The 20,702-nt window shown below is 37.0% G+C and overlaps 1 protein-coding gene across 1 annotated transcript in view; it reads right to left on the reverse strand.

Moving 5' to 3' along the window:
- Positions 1-20,702, reverse strand: part of PTH2R (parathyroid hormone 2 receptor) — a 103,879-nt gene that overhangs the window by 49,474 nt on the left and 33,703 nt on the right. The window contains exons 3-4 of the mRNA XM_022567555.3: positions 5,335-5,445; positions 5,105-5,226 (exon numbers count right to left, since the gene is read on the reverse strand). Coding sequence (XP_022423263.2) covers positions 5,105-5,226; positions 5,335-5,445 — 233 coding nt within the window. The remainder of the gene's footprint in view (positions 1-5,104; positions 5,227-5,334; positions 5,446-20,702) is intronic.

The following is a 20,702-nucleotide window of genomic DNA, read 5'->3' on the forward strand; positions in this document are numbered from 1 at the left end:
TTTCACCATATAAATAGAACTTTACAATCATGTACTCAATTTTGCTCCCCTAGCCTTTGTCCCTTTTAGATTTTGTTCTGCATAATTTATAAACCCCAATAAGAGGCTATTATGTTTGCTTTAAGCAGTCAACAAATTTTAAATGAATTAAATTATAGATATAACGATAGATATAAACATAGCAATAAATAAGGATAGGTATATAGTTTTGTTTATTATTTTAGTCTGCCAATTTTATCCACATATACACCTGTTCTGGTACTCCTCATGCCTTTCTGACAATCTATGCTTCCATCTGGTATATTTCTCTCCTGCCTAGAGAATTTTTTTGAGCATTTCTTATACTGAAAGGCTGATGAAAATAACCTGTCTCGGATATTTTCTGTCTGAAAAATATCATTATTTTGCCTCTGTCTTAATGAATATTATCACTTTAAATATATCATTCCATTGTATTCTGGCCTCCACTGTTTATTACTAAAACACAGCATCTTTTTAGTTGTTGCTCCCCTGAATATAATGTGCCCTTTTTCTCTCACTGCTTTTAAGGTTTTCTTTTTACTTTGATTCACAGCAGTTTAACTATGATATGTCTAAGTATGGTTTTCTTTTTATTTACCCTGCATAGTATTTGCTGAATCTCTGGAACCTGTGGATTGATTTATTTCATCCACTTTAGAAAATTATGGGCTATTGCCTTCTCAGATATTTATTTTGTCCTATTCTTTCCCTCTCTCTTTACCTCTAATTTCACATATGTTTAGACAATTACATATTATCTCACAGTCTCAGATGGTTCTGTTTTTTTAATTTATTTTTTCTCCTAATGCTTCAGTTGGATAATTTTTACTGACCTCTCTTTAGGTTCACTGATCTTTATCATGCTGTGTCCAGTTTGCTGTTGAGCATATCAAATAACTTCTTCATTTTTTAATTGAATATTTCAATTCTACAATTTCCTTTTTCTTTAAGTTTTCATTTCTCTGCTGATTTTCCCACCTGTTTTATGCACATTTTTCACTAAATCATCTAACATATTTATAATAATTATCAAGTCCTCATCTGCAAATTACAACATCTGGATCATCTGTCTCTTCCTGCTTTTGTTTTTACTCTAGATTTTGGGTCCCTACCTTGTAATTTTTTATTACACTACAGGCATTGTAGGTAAAAGAAGAGTAAGGACTGGAGTATGTAATATTAACAGCCTGAAAAGGGCAGTCCTCTTCCTCTACCAGGCTTCTTGGGTTGGGAGGATGGATTACTTTGTTTTTAAACTGGGATTGGGTTTGCTGCAGTGCTTTGGTTTTTTTGTTTTTATGATTCCCTTTATCCTGATTTTAGGTTTTGAGAGCAGATTCGAGACTTTTCCTTCAGCAGATTGTGGGATCTGAGCACCAGCAGCCTCTAGTGGCCAGTATATGGGTTTTAGTCCATCTGACAAGTTTTCCAAGCCACAGAAGGACTCTTTCTGCTTTTTGAACCATCCATCAGCTTTGGAGCTGCTGGAAATTTCACTTTGCTCTCCAGCTCTGCCCTGGGCTTTCTGCATCTCAGAAGATGTCACTCCATTATGCTGCTCTGCTCCAGTTCTCAGCTAGCCACTGCCTTGCTTTGGATGAAGACATCATGTGCCTAGGAAAGATCTTTCTCAGCTCTATTTTGTCAGGCTGCTGCCTTTCACTTAGTGAGATTTGTCATCTTGGGGGTTTGTCTCAGCTTTCCTGCCCTCCCCCTGGTCTATGAGCTGCAGCAGTCATGCACTTAAAGAGAGCCACAGATACCCCAAGAGATGTCTCTTAGCTCCTCTGTTCCATGCCATGCCTTCAGCTTACAACTACCTCTCATTCTGTGAGGGTCCTACGCACATCTTGGGAAATTTCTCTTGGCTCTCACCTGCTACACCCCAGCCTTTGGCACACTGGCTCTAGACACTCAGTGAAGGCTTATGGGAAAGAACTGGCTGATGGGTAATAGCTCACTGTGACTGGGGTTCATTCCTTGGAATTCTAAGCCCTTATTCCAGTCCTTGTCTGATAAAAGTTGTTTTAAAAGTCTGGTTCTTTTCTTTTTATCCCCTTCCATAGCCTGGTTGCTCCTCTTCTGGTGCAGAGCCAGGGATAAATGCAGCCATAGGTCTTTTCTCTCATAAGAAGGGCTTTCCCACTTCTGCAATTAGGTTTATTTAGACTTCTTGGCATCCTCAGCTTACTGATAGGTTTTTACAAATTATTAATTTTGCATCTTACTCAACTTATTCTTATTGTTGCAACTTCCCACATCCTGACTTTGTCTCTTGTTTCTGTTTTAAAACATTTATTACATATTATTTTCTCTTAATAAAATGTTAAACTTTTTATAGAAAATATCTGGAAAATGTGTAAAATACAAAAAAGAGAAGGAAAAAAATTCCCTAATTCCAACCAAGCAAAAAGAAACACTGTATTTCATGTATTTCTTTTCACTCTATTTCTATGTATCATTTCCTACTGTTTTGAATATTTGCATTCCCAATTTATATACAAGTTTATTATCTGATTTTTTTTCCGGGTAACTGTATAACAAAGGAGTTTCCCAAGACCACAAACTCTTGACACAAAATATATATTTGAGCTTATTTAACCATTTCTTCATTGGAAATTTAAATTCTTCAGAATATTCACTATAATAATTAATGGTTCAACGAATATTATTCCATTCAGTTCCCCCCACTTCAAATCTTTATGCTTGAATCTTAGAATTATAATTATAAGATCAAAGGATATGACCCCCTTGAAATTTCTTAATATATATTGTTAAATTACTGTCCAAAAGTCCATATAACCTTTAGACATGAGATATATGGTAATTTCTACAGTATGCTACTATTTAAAATATCATACTCTAAAGAATTTAACAACCTCATGGTCCATCATAAGAGTTTTCTTGCTTTTTTTATTGAAAGTAATTAGCTCATTTTGTCAAGTCAATGATATGGAAATTATTTAAAGAACAAAACAATAGATGTTTTAAAAATCTTTACCTTATGTCCCCTATAAAGATGTGGCATTTATTCTAAATGCACTTTTTCATTTTTACCTTTTTTTATGCAAAAACTCTGATTATAACAATTAATAATTAATATCTCATAAGTAATATCATTTTGCCCTACACTATATCAAAACTTTAGAAGGTATCCAGTTTTCTTATTAAAAGATATTTACATTCTTAAGTTTTCTCAAGTTATTGCTTAAGGGTTATAAACAATAGAAAACACTCTTTATATTTTTGATTAAGGAGGTAAAATTACTTACACTAACAAAATCAAATTTTTCAGTTAACTTTTAAATCATGTTTATATAAAATAGTATATATTTTGGGTATTTCACCATCCTTAGCTATTTTGATTCTTGGAATACATAGTAATTAAAAAGAATGGTTGTAATATTCTGAATAGAGTTAAGTGTAAATAAAATCATGATATAATTTAATGGCCATTTAAAAGCTGTGAAGACTTGACCTTATCATCATTTAATGCACAAATTCATAGCAGAGTATACTAACTATTGTGAATGTTTATTTATATCAATGAAATTGAAATTATTTTGAAGTATTTTATATTAAGTCATTGTTGGCTTTGGTTCCATTGTAGAGTACATAATTGTCTCCTCACATTGACTAATTTTATCTAAGAAGTATGTCAACAGTGAAATACAAAACTGAGGTCTTTTGGCAATTTACTAAAGAGTCATTAAGGTGGTAGTGCTTTGTGCTAGAAAAAAAGTTAAGAAAAGAAGTTCTGACTATTAATGCAAAATCAAACAGGGACTTCCCTGGCAGTCCAGTGGGTAAGACTCTGCACTTCCAATGCTGGGGGTGTGGGTTTGATCCCTGGTCAGGGAATTAAGATCCGACATGCCGCTCAGCATGGCCAAAAAACAAAAATCAAACGAAGAAAACTCCAACTTACCACTTCTTCCACTGCTCTCCCTCCCTCCGCACCAAAAAATAAATATCATCAAGCATAAAGAAAAATGTCTAATGTTAGGAGAGTTATGTATTATGACTGTCCTCAGGATCCTCATAAAATCATTTATACATCAACTTACCATGTTCATTCCTAGAATCATATGCTTATAGCATCATGCATTTTACTGACGAGGTCTGCGTGATAGGAATTTAGGCATAACTTTTAATCCACCACATATAACCTAAAAGTAACTATCTAGAAGTTTTTGAAATTTACATATGATTACCATACCGGAAACAGCACTGACCCTGCCATGATCCAGCTGTGTCACTTTGACCAACACTTAACTTTTGGTTCTGAATTGCCTCACACGTGTAAAATTAAGGTATTGTGTGAGAAGACCTATAAGACACCCCCTGCTCCTCTTTAATTCTGAAACTCTAATCGTTCATACACTAATGAAATCACCTGCTGGCAAATCTTATGATATGGAAAATACATCTCAAAAATACAAAGCTCCTCCAGGAATAGAGTGAGATGAGATGTAGCCATTCATAGGTAACCAAGAAAAAAATCATGCATCACGTTGCTGACTACCAATTTGAATTTTTATACATAAATAATGTAGCATCATATAGTGTAATGTAAACATAATATAACAGACACATATTTATAAGTATATATGCATATATCTCAGCCAGGTCACTCTAACCTAAAGAAAATATCAAAATGTTTCAGGTCCTAAAATAGATAATGAATGAGAACCTACTGTATAGCTCAGGGAACTCTACTCAATGCTCTGTGGTGACCTAAATGGGAAGGAAATCCAAATAAGAGAGGATATATGTACATGTATAGCTGATTCACTTTGCTGTACAGTAGAAACTAACACCTTGTAAAGCAACTATACTCCAATAAAAATTAACTTTTAAAAAATAAAATAAAATACTAACTTCTTAAAACAGGAAAAAAAAATGTTTCAGATCCTAGACCTTTCCTTAACTAGGTATCTGAAAAGATTCCAACCTTGCTTTTATCTTTTTTGATCTTTGTGTCATATAATATAAGGATTTTTATAATAGTGGTTGACAATCAAGAATTGTATAAAGACTTTTGCTTTCCCTTAGGGGTTCACAAATACAAAGATACCATTACCTTTCCTATGCTGATATCTGGCTGCAGAAAGTGAAGGCAGTCTGAATAATTAGCCCATGTTTTATTTAAACTGTGCATAAAATCCCATGTTCCATTGGGGTTACAGTGTCGGAAAGCAACTCCTGTGAAGACATGAAGAAAAACACTGAGACTGCTCAGTTCTTGTAGAGTCCATTATAAAAAAAAAAATATTTCTATTCCAAATTAATCATTTCAGAAAAATTCAATACCTTTATGATTGAAGTCATAAATATAAGGAGGGCATGGGACAGCCAACATTTTCCCCACTGTTCCTCTAGGCCAACAGATGAGTCCATCCCATTCTGGGAAACAATTTCCCTCTGATAAGGAAAAAAATTAAAAAGCAAATAAACAAAGATGCAGTTAGAAGCAGAGAATGAATGCATTCAAAAGACAAAATTTCAGGTCACTGCCTATGTAAAACACAGGCACTGTAAAACAAATCGGTAGTTTAGGAAACTAGAATGGGGTAGATATGATGCAAATACCCCAAAACTCATCCACCTAGCCTCATCAAAGGCCCATTGATAGGAACATTTGATTTGCATAAATTAAACATATTTTAGTGACTCCAATATATATGAGTTATAGCAATTAATATATAAGAAAGACACAGACCTACTAGAGAATGGACTTGAGGATATGGGGAGGGGGAAGGGTAAGCTGTGACAAAGTGAGAGAGTGGCATGGACATATATACACTACCAAACATAAAATAGATAGCTAGTGGGAAGCAGCCGCATAGCACAGGGAGATCAGCTTGGTGGTTTGTGACCACCTAGAGGGGTGGGATAGGGAGGGTGGGAGGGAGACGCAAGAGGGAAGAGATATGGGAACATATGTATATGTACAACTGATTCACTTTGTTATAAAGCAGAAACTAACACACCATTGTAAAGTAATTATACTGCAATAAAGATATTTTAAAAAAAGAAACATCAGAATTCATTGAGAACAATTTCTTTTTTATTAATTTTTATTGGAGTATAGTTGCTTTACAATGGTGTGTTAGTTTCTGCTGTACAGCAAAGTGAATCAGCTACACATATATGTGTATCCCCTTTTTTTAGACTTCCTTTCCATTTAGGTCACCACAGAGCACTGAGTAGAGTTCCCTGTGCTGTACAGTAGGTTCTCATTAGTTATCTATCGGATAATATTGCTTATACGTGCAATCTAGAAAAAGGGTACAAATGAACTTATTTGCAAAGCAGAAATAGAGACACAGATGTAGAGAACAAACGTATGGATACTAAGGGGGGAAGGGGGCGGGGTGGGATGAATCGGGAGATAAGAACAATTTCTGTTCGTAAAAGTCTATCACAGTTGTAGCTACATTTTTTACCCTAGACTTTTTTTTAAATTGCTGTTAAAACATGTGACACATGAAACAGATTGAGCTTCACAGGTAAGCTCCAAGATTTGGGTTTGCCCTTTTACCAATTACTAGTAATTTCTTTGAGTCTCACATTCATCTTACACAAAATTCTCAGAAACTCTACTCTCCTCGAGATGAATCCAGAACCTTATTACTTCTCACAATGTCCACTGCCAAACCCCTGGTCCAAGCCACCACATCTCCAGACTGAATTACTGCAATGGCCCCCAATGGGTCTTCTTGATTCCATTCTTGCTCTCCTCTCATTTATTCTTCATACAATAGCCCCAAATCCTCCAAAGGCTTCCCATCTCACTCTGAGCAGAAGCCTAATGGCCTAATGGCCCCTCAGGATCTTCTCTCTCCCCTGGCTTATTCCCCACTCACCCACCCCAACCCATACTCCTTATCCCCTTTCCTACTATAGTTTTCACCTGAGCTCTCATCACCTTCCACTATTAAGTGTTATTTATCATTTTCTTAAACCATAGGATTTAAGGAGCTTGAGGGTGAGGAATTTTGTCTGTTTTTTTTAGTTAATTTTTATTGGAATATAGCTGCTTTACAATGCTGTGACAGCTTCTACTGTACAGCAAAGTGAATCAGCTATACATATACATATATCCCCTCTTGTTTGGATTTCATTCCCATTTAGGTCACCACAGAGCACTGAGCAGAGTTCCCTGTGCTATATTGTAGGGTCTTATTAGTTACCTATTTTATACATAGTATCAATAGTGTATATATGTCAATCCCAATCTCCCAATTCATCCCACCCCCGCTTCCCCCTTGGTATCCATATGTTTGTTCTCTACGTCTGTGTCTCCATTTCTGCTTTGCAAATAAGATCATCTATATCATTTTTCTAGGTGCCACATATATGCATTAGTACATGATATTTTTTTTTCTCTTTCTGGCTTACTTCACTCTGTATGACAGTCTCTAGGTCCATCCACATCTCTACAAATGGCCCAATTTCATTCCTTTTTATGGCTGAGTAACATCCCATTGTACATAATGTACCACATCTTCTCTATCCATTCCTTTGTTGATGGACATTTAGGTTGCTTCCTTGTCCTGGCTATTGTAAACAGTGCTGCAATGAACATTGTGGTACATGACTCTTTTTCAGTTATGGTTTTCTCTCAGTATATGCCCAGGAGGGGGATTGCTGGGTCATATGGTAATTCTATTTTCAGTTTTTTAAGGAACCTCCATACTGTTCTCCATAGTGGCTGCACCAATTTACATTCCCACCAACAGTGCAAGAGGGTTCCCTTTTCTCCACACCCTCGCCAGCATTTGTTGTTTGTAGATTTTCTGATGATGCCCATTCTAACTGGTGTGAGGTGATACCTCATTGTAGTTTTGATTTGCATTTCTCTAATGATTAGTGATGTTGAGCATCTTTTCATGTGCCTCTTGGCCATCTGTATGTCTTCTTTGGAGAAATGTCTATTTAGGTCTTCCACCCATTTTTTGATTGGGTCGTTTGTTTTTTTGGTATTGAGCTACATGAACTATTTGTATATTTTGGAGATTAATCCTTTGTCAGTTGGTTCCTTTGCAAATATCTTCTCCTGCCTTGTTTCATGCGTTTGCCACTCTGTGTTTTTCAGGACTCGCTTCCATTAGTTGTGTATGAAACTTTCAAGAAGAGAGCCTATCAGCCATGTCATATTCCAACTTACCCAAAAGAGACTATTTTTCATGAGTGCTGTATTCATTTTCCACTGCTTCCATAACAAATTAGCACAAACTTAGCAGCTTCAAATACCCCAAATTTATTATCTCACTCTTTCTGTAGGTCAGAAGTCCGGTGAGCTCAGCCAGACCTCTGCTTATAGATTCACAAGGCTGAATCAAGGGCTGGGCAGCACTGTGATGCTTTCTGAGGCTCTGGGGGAAAATCCATTTCCTTATTCATTCCAGTTGTTGGTAGAATTTACTTCCTTGTAGTGATAAGACTCAGGTTCCCATCTCCTTCCTGGCTGTCAGCTGAGGGCTATTCCCAACTTCTGAAAGCCACTTGCATTCCATGGCTCATGGCCCCCTTCCTCCATCTTCAAAGTCAGCAAGGGAGGTCAAGTCCTTCTCACATTTCAAGTCTCTCTTCCATTCTTTTTTTCCATTACTGACTATTCCGCCTTCCTCTTTCACTTTTAAGAACCCATGTGATTACATTAGTCCCGTCCAAATAATCCAGAATAATCTTCCTATTTTAAGGTCCACAACCTTAATTCCATCTGCAATGCCCTTTTGCCCTGTAATATAACATACACAGGCAGAACACCAGATATTAGGGTTTGGACATCTTTGAGGGGACATTATTCTGCTACCACAAGTACCATTACAGCTCTCTCAATTTTTTAGTTACCAATTACACTAACTGTAGCTGAGGATTTTTGTTATAGCTAACATTCGTTATGTCGAGTTGTTCAGTTTTGAATAGTCAGCATGATAGAACCTCATACAAACATCGATTTCTACAGAAAAGAATTCAGCATAAACCTGAAATTAACTTGCTAGTGTCCACCGTATCACATGGAAACAAGTACTTGATTTGCTTTGTGAATTGCTGAAGCAATAAGAAAAAGAAAATATCTTCCCTCACCACATTGTTCTCATAGAAGAGAATGTTTCTTGGAAACAGCCTCACTTTGCTCTCATAATAAAAGCCTGGGCTTTGCATATTGCAAGTAACCCGGGAACTCATTACGCTGGCTCCTGTTTCTGGTATACGGCTTCACCTGCTTCTTTCCACCATGACCTGCTTTTTGTGTGTTTATCTTCCTTCTTGTTTAAACAGAGTATAATGAATCAATCTCTTCCATAAACTTTGCACTAGATACTCTTCTACGTCTTGATAGCATTCCATATGGTTTCCCATCCATTCACTTTATCTTTAATAAGTCATGCATCCTTATTTATCTGGATCCAATCCTTTACCAGATACAGTATCTATGGTGCAATCTACATAAAATGGACCCAGACACATATTCCTGTGTTCTTGTAACTAGTTGTCCCTCTAAAATATATGCTGCAATGTCACGTGAGATTTTCTGACAAGAGTTGATCATGTGATGGACTAAGGTCTTCACAGAAGTCTAAAAGTCAATGACCAGTTTATTCTATAATTATGTAGTTTTTAAACTGCAATAAAGAACACTGCTGATATTTTCCTTATGCTTTAAAGGAATCTTTTTTTGTTCCCAAAAAGATACCAGTCCAAATATACATACAGTTCAAAATCTAAAAAAACAACCCAATCAAAAATGGGCATAAGACTTAGACATTTCTCCAAAGAAGATATACAGATGGCCAATAGGCACAGGTAAAGATGCTCAATATCACTAATTATTGGATAAATGCAAATCAAAACCACAATTAGTTATCACCTTACACCTATCAGAATGGCTATCAAAAAGTCTACAAATAATAAATGCTGGAGAGGGTGTGGAGAAAAGGGAACGTCCTACACTGTTGGTGGGAATGTAAATTGGTGCAGCCACTATGGAGAACAGTATGGAGGTTCCTTAAAAAACTAAAAATAGAACTACCATATGATCCAGCAATACCACTCCTGGATGCATGCACCCCAATGTTCATTGCAGCACTATTTACAATAGCCAAGACATGGAAGCAACCTAAATGTCCATCGACAGAGGAATGGATAAAGAAGATGTGGTATATATATACAATGTAATATTACTCAGCCATAAAAAATAATAAAATAATGCCATTTGCAGCAACATGGATGGACCTAGCGATTATCATACTAAGTGAAGTAAGTCTGACAGAGAAAGACAAGTATCATATGATATCCCTTATATGTGGAATCTAAAAAGATGATACAAATGAACTTATTTACAAAACAGAAGTAGACCCACAGACATAGAAAACAAGCTTATTGGTTACCAAAGGGGTTTATTGGTTACCAAAGGGGATAGTGAGGTGGGGGTGGCAGATAAATTAGGAGTTTAGGATTAACATATACATACTACTATATATAAAATAGGTAAACAACAAGGACCTACTGTAGAGCACAGGAAACTATACTCAATATCTTGTAATAACCTATAATGGAAACAACATATATAACATAGATATATATATAAAACTGAATCACTTTGCTGTATACTTGAAACTAACACAACATTGTAAGTTAACTCTACTTCAATTTTAAGAAGTTTTTTAAAATAAAATAGAATAGCATGTCCTTTAAAAAAAAAAAAAAGATACCATCCCACACACAGACATATTTCAAAATTCAGAAAACCAACATTCCCCCAGAATAATGTTTCTGTAGATTATAATCATCTCTCTGGTGGCTCTTTGACAAAGAGAATAATCAATATTCACAAAAGATTGAAAAGATTGTGAAAGCCATGCCCTCATACAGCTAACATAGAGATCTTAAATAACATCTCTTTGATCATCATTTCACATTCTATGCGAGTAAATACTTTCATTATTTAGCAAGAAACTAATAAATTGCCTAATGAGTCACCAAACTCCCTTTATAAATTAACACCATTAATTACACTCCCTGTAATCTTCTGTGTATGCCAGGACAAACTGATCATTAGTGAAATTTGTCAAACCATGATATTTACACAGAGCAATCTAAAATTTGGAAAATATAACTTTGACTCTTTTCGGTTCTACAGTTACCCATAACATAATACAACCATACAACTGTGAAATAAAACTGAGATCATTAATATTTGGGGTTTTGTTCTTAAATACCTAAATAGTTGTATAACGAGGTATTTGCATTTATGTTTTCTTTTCCTTCTTTCATAGACAAGAAGAAAAATTATATTTTATTTTTATTATAAAATTTTCTTCAGAAATAAAACAGAGGATATTACATACCCACAATCTAGGATTTACAGTTGGTAATATTTTACCATATTTATTTCACCTAAATGAATGCTATGGTATTTTAAAGTAAGTTGCAGGCAGCATAACAGCTCACTCCTAAATATTCTGATATGCATCTCTCAATTTTAGGAGAATTTTAAAATGAAAACTTCTTAAATTAACTAGTGAATTCAAAATGTCATTTATCTTTTCACACTTGTAAAGTGAAGAAATGCTAAGTCAATTTACATCTATAGACATTTTTCATTGAAAGGGAGACGAGACCAAAGTTCGACCAGATTTATTTCTATCCTATTGTATGGAGAAAGATTTCAAAGAAAGTGGCTTTTCTCTTTTAATATTTATTCATCTACACATTTCACATGAGTCGCACCATCACAAATTTTAGATGTTACATACGTTTACATCCAGATCTTTTACTCTTTTTAACTCTTGTGGTGTGTGACTGATTCCCAGTTGCTTGTCTTTGCCGACCCTATTCCCTCTGCCAGGAATGTCTTTTTACTTCCTCCTGTACACATCTAAATCCTACTCCTTTAATTTCAAGATTGCTCCTCCAGAAAGCTTTCTCTGATTCCTCCCTGATGAATTAGGATGCTTTTTCAGTGGTTCCATAGTTGTGATACCTCTGTTGTTACACTTACACACCATCTGAAAGGTGTCTACTTCCCTTATTAGATCATCATTTCCATGGGGTAAGGACAGACTTTGATTCATTTTTTCCAGTGCTTACTACAGAAGCACCACACTGTAGGCACATAATATCTTTGTTGAACTGTTAAAGGGACAATAAAGATGATAATGTTGGACTAGATAGTCTCTAAGATATCTTCCAGCTCAAAATTTCATGAGACTTCATAGAAAATAGTTCATTTAGCCCTCCTAGATAACAATCTTTATAAATGCCTTCATGACAGTGTTGCTCTTTGTTAGTAGACTACATGTTTGAGATATCAGGGTCAGTGTTCTTTAAAGGTAACGTAAGTGATTCCCCTTCCTAACATTATTAGTCTAGCCATTCAGAGAACTCTTTCTTAGTATAAGACACCTACAAAGGCTGAATTAATATAAAAACCTTCTTTGTTAAAACATGGCTTAGCTGGCTACAAATTAAAGGAATAAATCTGAGACCAGAAATTATTCCGTAGGATCAGTAGGCACTGCATTTGGGGCTTACATTAGAGGCCTCTACTGACTTATTGGCTAAGAGCTTGGATTTTGATTGTATTCTGGTAACAAAAGATGAGTCTGAGACGTGATGAAGTGGGAAACTGGACTGGAAACTCCTGTATAACTCCAGGATCCCCAAAATATGAACCCCTTAGTGAGTGAACAAGAAACAAAAGTATCTTTCAGAAAGAGATTGGCTTGTTTCACTCCTGGCTGCATTTAGAGTTGGACTAGGAAACAATGGAGAAAACGATTCTTCTCTGACAATTTCTAACCACAAGCTCACATTCATGTGTGGTCTAATATGTGGTCTTAGTTTAAACTGGAAATAGATAAACAGTTCCACTAGGCACCTTGCAGAAAACAGAAATTTTGGAAGAGTACCTCATTACATGAGTACCTTATAAGTTCTTTACCATAAGTCATTAGACACACAAGGAAATAAGCCCCCATGTGTGGTAGTCAGTATTGAAAAGCAAAGTCTGTGGTTCTTTTAATATCAAATGCAGAATATAAAATATGTCTAAGAAGGAAAAAGAAAAGAGATTAAAATGATATTTAAGATAAAGAAACTATCAAAATTAAATAGGAAGATCCCAAAAAACTGAAAAATAGAATAATCAAAATTAGCTTAATGGATGGATCAAAGAGCCATTAGACAAAGCTGAACAAAGAGTTGGTGAACTGGAAAATATATTTGCAGAAATTAACAAAACAGCAGTAGAAAAACAAAGAAAAGGAAATCATATAAGACGTAAAGATACAAAGGGTAATGTGAGAAGTTCCCATACTTGTCTACTTAAAGTTCCAGAAACAGAGAATAGGAGAATAGGGGAGAGCAAATTTTCAAAGACAAAATAGCAAAACATTCCCACCACTGAAAAAAGACACAGAACCTTAGACTCCAGAAATCAAATGAACTCATACCTAGATACAGAATGAAACTGCAGAACATCAAAGTCAAAGAGAAACTCTTAAAAGGAGCCAATGAGAAAAACAAATCACCAACAAAGATTGAGAACTGATTTGTCAACAACAACAATGGAAGCCAGGGTGGAAAAGTAAAACAATATCCTTAGGAGCTAAAAGTAAACAATTCTCATCCAACGATCATAAATCCAGAAAAAGTATCTCTGAAGATTGAGACCGAAATAAATACCTTTTCAGACAAACAAAAACTGAGAGAATTCACTATAAGTAGATTCCAATGTAAAGAAATCCTTTAAAAAGATGTATTTTGGGAACACCTTCAAGATGGCAGAAGAGTAAGACACAGAGATCACCTTCCTCCACACAAATACATCAGAAATACATCTACATGTGGAACAACCACTACAGAACACCTACTGAACACTGGCAGAAGACCTCAGACCTCCCAAAAGGCAAGAAACTCCCCACATACCTGGGTAGGGCAAAAGAAAAAAGAAAACACAGAGACAAAAGAAGAGGGACAAGACCTGCACCAGTGTGAGGTCTGCACCAGTGTGAAGGAGGAAAGGTTTCCGCACACTAGGGAAGCCCCTTCGCGGGCAGAGACGGTGGGTGGCAGAGAGGGGAAGCTTCAGAGCCACAGAGGAGAGCACAGCAACAGGGGTGTGGAGGGCAAAGCAGAGAGATTCCCACACAGAGGATCGGTGCCCGGCACTCACCAGCCCGAGAGGCTCGTCTGCTCACCTGCCGGGACGGGGAGGGGGGGCTGGTAGCTGAGGCTCGGGCTTCGGAGGTCGGATCCCAGGGACAGGACAGGGGTTGGCTGCGTGAACACAGCCTGAAGGGGGCTAGTGCACCACAGCTAACCGGGAGGGAGTCCGGGAAAAAGTCTGGAGCTGCCTAAGAGACAAGAGACTTTTTCTTGCCTCTTTGTTTCCTGGTGCGTGAGGAGAGGGGATTAAGAGCGCCGCTTAAAGGAGCTCCAGAGACAAGCGCGAGTCGCAGCTATCAGCATGGACCCCAGAGGCGGGCATGAGATGCTAAGGCTGCTGCTGAAGCCACCAAGAAGCCTGTGTGTGAGCACCGGTTACTCTCCACACCGCCCCTCCCGGGAGCCTGTGCAGCCCGCCACTGCCAGGGTCCCATGATCCAGGGACAACTTCCCCAGGAGAACGCATGGTGCGCCTAAGGCTGGTGCAACGTCACACCGGCGTCTGCCGCTGCAGGCTCACCCCACATCCATACCCCTCCCTCCCCCCGGCCTGAGTGAGTCAGAGCTCCCGAATCAGCGGCTCCTTTAACCCCGTCCTGTCTGAGCGAAGAACAGACACCCTCAGAAGACCTACATGCAGAGGTGGATCCAAATCGAAATCTGAACCCCGGGAGCTGTGCGAACAAAGAAGAGAAAGGGAAATCTCTCCCAGCAGCCTAAGGAGCAATGGATTAAATGTCCACAATCAACTTGATGTACCCTGCATCTGTGGAATACCTGAATAGACAACGAATCATCCCAAATTGAGGAGGTAGAATTTGGGAGCAATGATATATTTTTTTCCCCATTTTTCTCTTTTTGTGAGTGTGTATGTGTATGCTTCTGTGTGTGATTTTGCCTGTATAGCTTTGCTTTTACCCTCTGTCCTAGGATTCTGTCTGTCCATTTTTTTTTCTTTACTTAAAAAATTTTTTTTCTTAATAATTATTGTTTATTTTTATTTTAATAACATTATTTTATTTTACTTTATTTTATCTTCTTCTTTCTTTATTTCTTTTTTTCCTCCCTTTTATTCTGAGCCGCACGGAGGACAGGCTCTTGGTGCTCGAGCCAGGCATCAGGGCTGTGCCACTGAGATGGGAGAGCCAAGTTTAGGACAATGGTCCACAAGAGACCTCCCAGCTCCACGTAATATCAAATGGCGAAAATCTCCCAGAGATCTCCATCTTAACGCCAAGACCCAGCTCCACTCAACGACCAGCAAGCGACACTGCAGGATACCCTATGCCAAACAACTAGCAAGATAGGAACACAACTGCATCCATTAGCACAGAGGCTGCCTAAAATCATAATAAGGCAACAGACACCCCAAAACACACCACCAGACGTAGACCTGCCCACCAGAAAGACAAGATCCAGCCTCATCCACCAGAACACAGGCACTAGTCCCCTCCACCAGGAAGCCTACACAACCCACTAAAACAACCTTAGCCACTGAGGACAGACACCAAAAACAACGGAAACTATGAACCTGCAGCCTGCAAAGAGGAGACCCCAAACACAGAAAGTTAAGAACAATGAGAACACAGAGAACACACAGCAGATGAAGGAGAAAGGCAAAAACCCACCAGACCTAACAAATGAAGAGCAAATAAGCAGTTTTCCAAAAAAAGAATTCAGAATAATGAGAGTAAAGATGAACCAAAATCTTGGAAATAGAAGGGAGAAAATACAAGAAACATTTAACAAGGACCTAGAAGAACTAAAGAGCAAGCAAAGAGTGATGAACAACACAATAAACGATTTTTAAAATTCTCTAGAAGGGATCAATAGCAGAATAACTGAGGCAGAAGAACGGATAAGTGACCTGGAAGATAAAATAGTGGAAATAACTACTGCAGAGCAGAATAAAGATAAGCGAATGAAAAGAATAGAGGACAGTCTCGGAGACCTCTGGGACAACATTAAATGCACCAACATTCAAATTATAGGGGTCCAAAAGAAGAAGAGAAAAAGAAAGGGACTGAGAAAATATTTGAAGAGATTATAGTTGAAAATTTCCCTAATATGGGAACGGAAATAGTTAATCAAGTCCAGGAAGCACAGAGAGTCCAATACAGGATAAATCAAAGGAGAAACATGCCAAGACACATATTAATCTAACTATCAAAAATTAAATACAAACAAAACATATTAAAAGCAGCAAGGGAAAAACAACAAATAATGCATAAGGTAATCCCCATAAGGATAACAGCTGATCTTTCAGCAGAAATTCTGCAAGCCAGAAGGGAGTGGCAGGAAATATTTACAGTGATGAAGGAGAAAAACCTACAACCAAGATGACTCTACCAGCAAGGATCTCATTCAGATTTGATGGAGAAATTAAAACCTTTACAGACAAGCAAAAGCTAACAGAATTCACCACCACCAAACTAGCTTTACAACAAATGCTAAAGGAACTTCTCTAGGCAGGAAACACAGAGAAGGAAAAGACCTACAATAATAAACCCAAAACAATTAAGAAAATGGTAATAGGAACATACATATCAATAATTACCTTAAATGTAAATGGATTAAATGCTCCGACCAAAAGACACAGACTGGCTGAACGGATACAAAAACAAGACCCATATATATGCTGTCTATGAGAGACCCACTTCAGACCTAGGGACACATACAGACTGAAAGTGAGGGGATGGAAAAAGATATTCCATGCAAATGGAAATCAAAAGAAAGCTGGAGTAGCAATTCTCATATCAGACAAAATAGACTTTAAAACAAGACTATTACAAAAGACAAGGACACTACATAATGATCAAGGAATCAATCCAAGAAGAAGATATAAAAATTGTAAATATTTATGCACCCAACATAGGAGCACCTCAATATATAGGCAAATACTACCAGCCATAAAAGGGAAAATTGACAGTAACACGATCATAGTAGGGGACTTGAACACCCCACTTTCACCAATGGACACATCATCCAAAATGAAAATAAATAAGGAAACATAAGCTTTAAATGATACATTAAACAACATGGACTTAATTGATATTTATAGGACATTCCATCCAAAAACAACAGAACACACTATCTTCTCAAGTGCTCATGGAACACTTTCCATGATAGGTCATATCTTGGGTTACAAATCAAGCCTTGGTAAATTTAAGAAAATTGAAATCGTATCAAGTATCTTTTCCAACCACAAAGCTATGAGACTAGATAGCAATTACAGGAAAAAATCTGTAAGAAATACAAACACATGGAGGCTAAACAATACACTACTTAATAACGAAGTGATCACTGAAGAAATCAAAGAGGAAATCAAAAAATACCTAGAAACAAATGACAACGAAAACACAATGACCCAAAACCTATGTGATGCAGCAAAAGCAGTTCTAAGAGGGAAGTTTATAGCTATACAAGCCTACCTTAAGAAACAGGACACATCTCAAATAAACAACCTAAACTTACACCTTAAGCAATTAGAGAAAGAAGAACAAAAAAAATCCCAAATATAGCAGAAGGAAAGAAATCATAAAGATCAGATCAGAAATAAATGAAAAAGAAATGAAGGAAACGATAGCAAAGATCAATAAAGCTAAAAGCTGGTTTTTTGAGAAGATAAACAAAATTGAAAACGCATTAGCCAGACTTATAAAGAAAACAAGGGAGAAGACTCAAATCAATAGAATTAGAAATGAAAAAGGGGAAGTAACAACTGGCACTGCAGAAATACAAAGGATCATGAAAGATTACTACAAGCAACTCTATGGCAATAAAATAGACAACCTAGAAGAAATGGACAAATTCTTAGAAATGCACAACCTGCCAAGACTGAACCAGGAAGAAATAGAAAATATGAACAGACCAATCACAAGCACTGAAATTGAAACTGTTATGAAAAATCTTCCAACAAACAAAAGCCCAGGACCAGATGGCTTCACAGGAGAATTCTATCAAGCATTTAGAGAAGAGCTAACACCTATCCTTCTCAAACTCTTCCAAAATGTAGCAGAAGGAGGAACACTCCCAAACTCATTCTAAGAGGCCACCATCACTCTGATACAAAAATCAGACAAACATGTCACAAAGAAAGAAAACTACAGGCCAATATCACTGATGAACCTAGATGCAAAAATCCTCGACAAAATACTAGCAAACAGATTCCAACAGCACATTAAAAGGATCATACACCATGATCAAGTGCGGTTTATCCCAGGAATGCAAGGATTCTTCAATATATGCAAAACAATCAACGTGATACACCATATTAACAAATTGAAGGAGAAAAACCATATGATCACCTCAATAGATTCAGAGAAAGCTTTTGACAAAATTCAACACCCATTTATGATAAAAACCCTGCAGAAAGTAGGCATAGAGGGAACTTTCCTCAACATAATAAAGGCCATATATGACAAACCCACAGCCAACATCGTCCTCAATGATGAAAATCTGAAACCATTTCCACTATGATCAGGAACAAGACAAGGTTGCCCACTCTCACCATTATTATTCAACATACTTTTGGAAGTTTTAGCCACAGCAATCAGAGAAGAAAAAGAAATAAAAGGAATCCAAATTGGAAAAGGAGTAAAGCTCTCACTGTTTGGAGATGACATGATACTATACATAGAGAATGCTAAAGATGTTACGAGAAAACTACTAGAGCTAATCAATGGATTGGGTAAAGTAGCAGGATACAAAATTAATGCACAGAAATCTCTTGCATTACTATACACTAATTATGAAAACTCTGAAAGTGAAATCAAGAAAACACTCCCATTTACCACTGCAACAAAAAGAATAAAATAGGAATAAACCTACCTAAGGAGACTAAAGACCTGTATTCAGAAAATTATAAGACACTGATGAAAGAAATTAAAGATGATACAAATAAATAGAGAGATATACCCTGTTCTTGGATTGGAAGAATCAACATTGTGAAAATGACTATACTACCCAAAGCAATCTACAGATTTAATGTAATCCCTACCAACTACCACTGGCGTTTTTCACAGAAATGAAACAAAAAAAATTCACAATTTGTTTAGAAACAAAAAAGACACCGAATATCCAAAACAATCTTGAGAAAGAAAAACGGAGCTGGAGGAATCAGGCTCCCTGATTTCAGACTATACTACAAAGCTACAGTAATCAAGACAGTATGGCACTGGCACAGAAACAGAAATATAGATCAACGGAACAGGACAGATAGCCCAGAGAGAAACACACACATATGGTCACCTTACCTTTAATAAAGGAGGCAAGAATATACAGTGGAGAAAAGACAGCCTCTTCAATAAGTGATGCTGGGAAAACTGGACAGCTACATGTAAAAGAATGAAACTAGAACACTCCCTAACACCATACACAAAAATAAACTCAAAAGGGATTAAAGACCTAAATGTAAGGCCAGACACCAACAAACTCTTAGAGGAAAACACAGGCAAAATGCTCTATGACATAAATCACAGCAAGATGCTTTTTGACGCACCTCCTAGAGAAATGGGACTAAAAACAAAAATAAACAAACGGGACCTAATGAAACTTAAAAGCTTTTGCACAGCAAAGGAAACCATAAACAAGACGAAAAGACAACCCTCAGAATGGGAGAAAATATTTGCAAATGAAGCAACTGACAAAGGATTAATCTCAAAAACATACAAGCAACTCATGCAGCTCAATATCAAAAAAACCAAACAACCCAATCCAAAAATGGGCTGAAGACCTAAACAGATATTTCTCCAAAGAAGATATACAGATTGCCAACAAACACATGAAAGAATGTGCAACATCATTAATCATTAGAGAAATGCAAATCAAAACTACAATAAGATATCATCTCACACTGGTCAGAATGGCCATCATCAGAAAATCTACAAACAATAAAATCTGGAGGGAGTGTGGAGAAAAGGGAACCCTCTTGTACTGTTGGTGGGAATGTAAATTGATACAGCCACTATGGAGAACAGTATGGAGGTTCCTTAAAAAACTAAAAATAGAACTACCATACAACCCAGCAATCCCACTACTGGGCATATGCCCTGAGAAAACCATAATTCAGAAAGAGTCATGTACCAAAATGTTCATTGCAGCTCTATTTACAATAGCCAGGACATGGAAGCAACCTAAGTGTCCATTGACAGATGAAAGGATAAAGAAGATGTGGCACATATATACAATGGAATATTACTCAGCCATAACAAGGAATGAAACTGAGTTATTTGTAGTGAGGTGGATGGACCTAGAGACTGTCATACTGAGTGAAGTAAGTCAGAAAGAGAAAAACAAAACCGTATGTTAACACATATATATGGAATCTAAAAACAGAAAAAAAAAATGGTCAGAAGAACCTAGCAGCAAGACGGTAATAAAGATGCAGACCTACTAGAGAATGGACTTGAGGATACGGGGAGGGGGAAGGATATGCTGGGACAAAGTGAGAGAGTGGCATGGACATATATACACTACCAAACATAAAATAGATAGCTAGT

The sequence above is a fragment of the Delphinapterus leucas genome, chromosome 8 (genome assembly GCF_059928025.1).
Source record: "Delphinapterus leucas isolate spDelLeu-1000000601 "Yukka" chromosome 8, BTC_Dleu_Yukka2, whole genome shotgun sequence".
In the NCBI taxonomy this organism is placed as follows: Eukaryota; Metazoa; Chordata; class Mammalia; order Artiodactyla; family Monodontidae; genus Delphinapterus; species Delphinapterus leucas.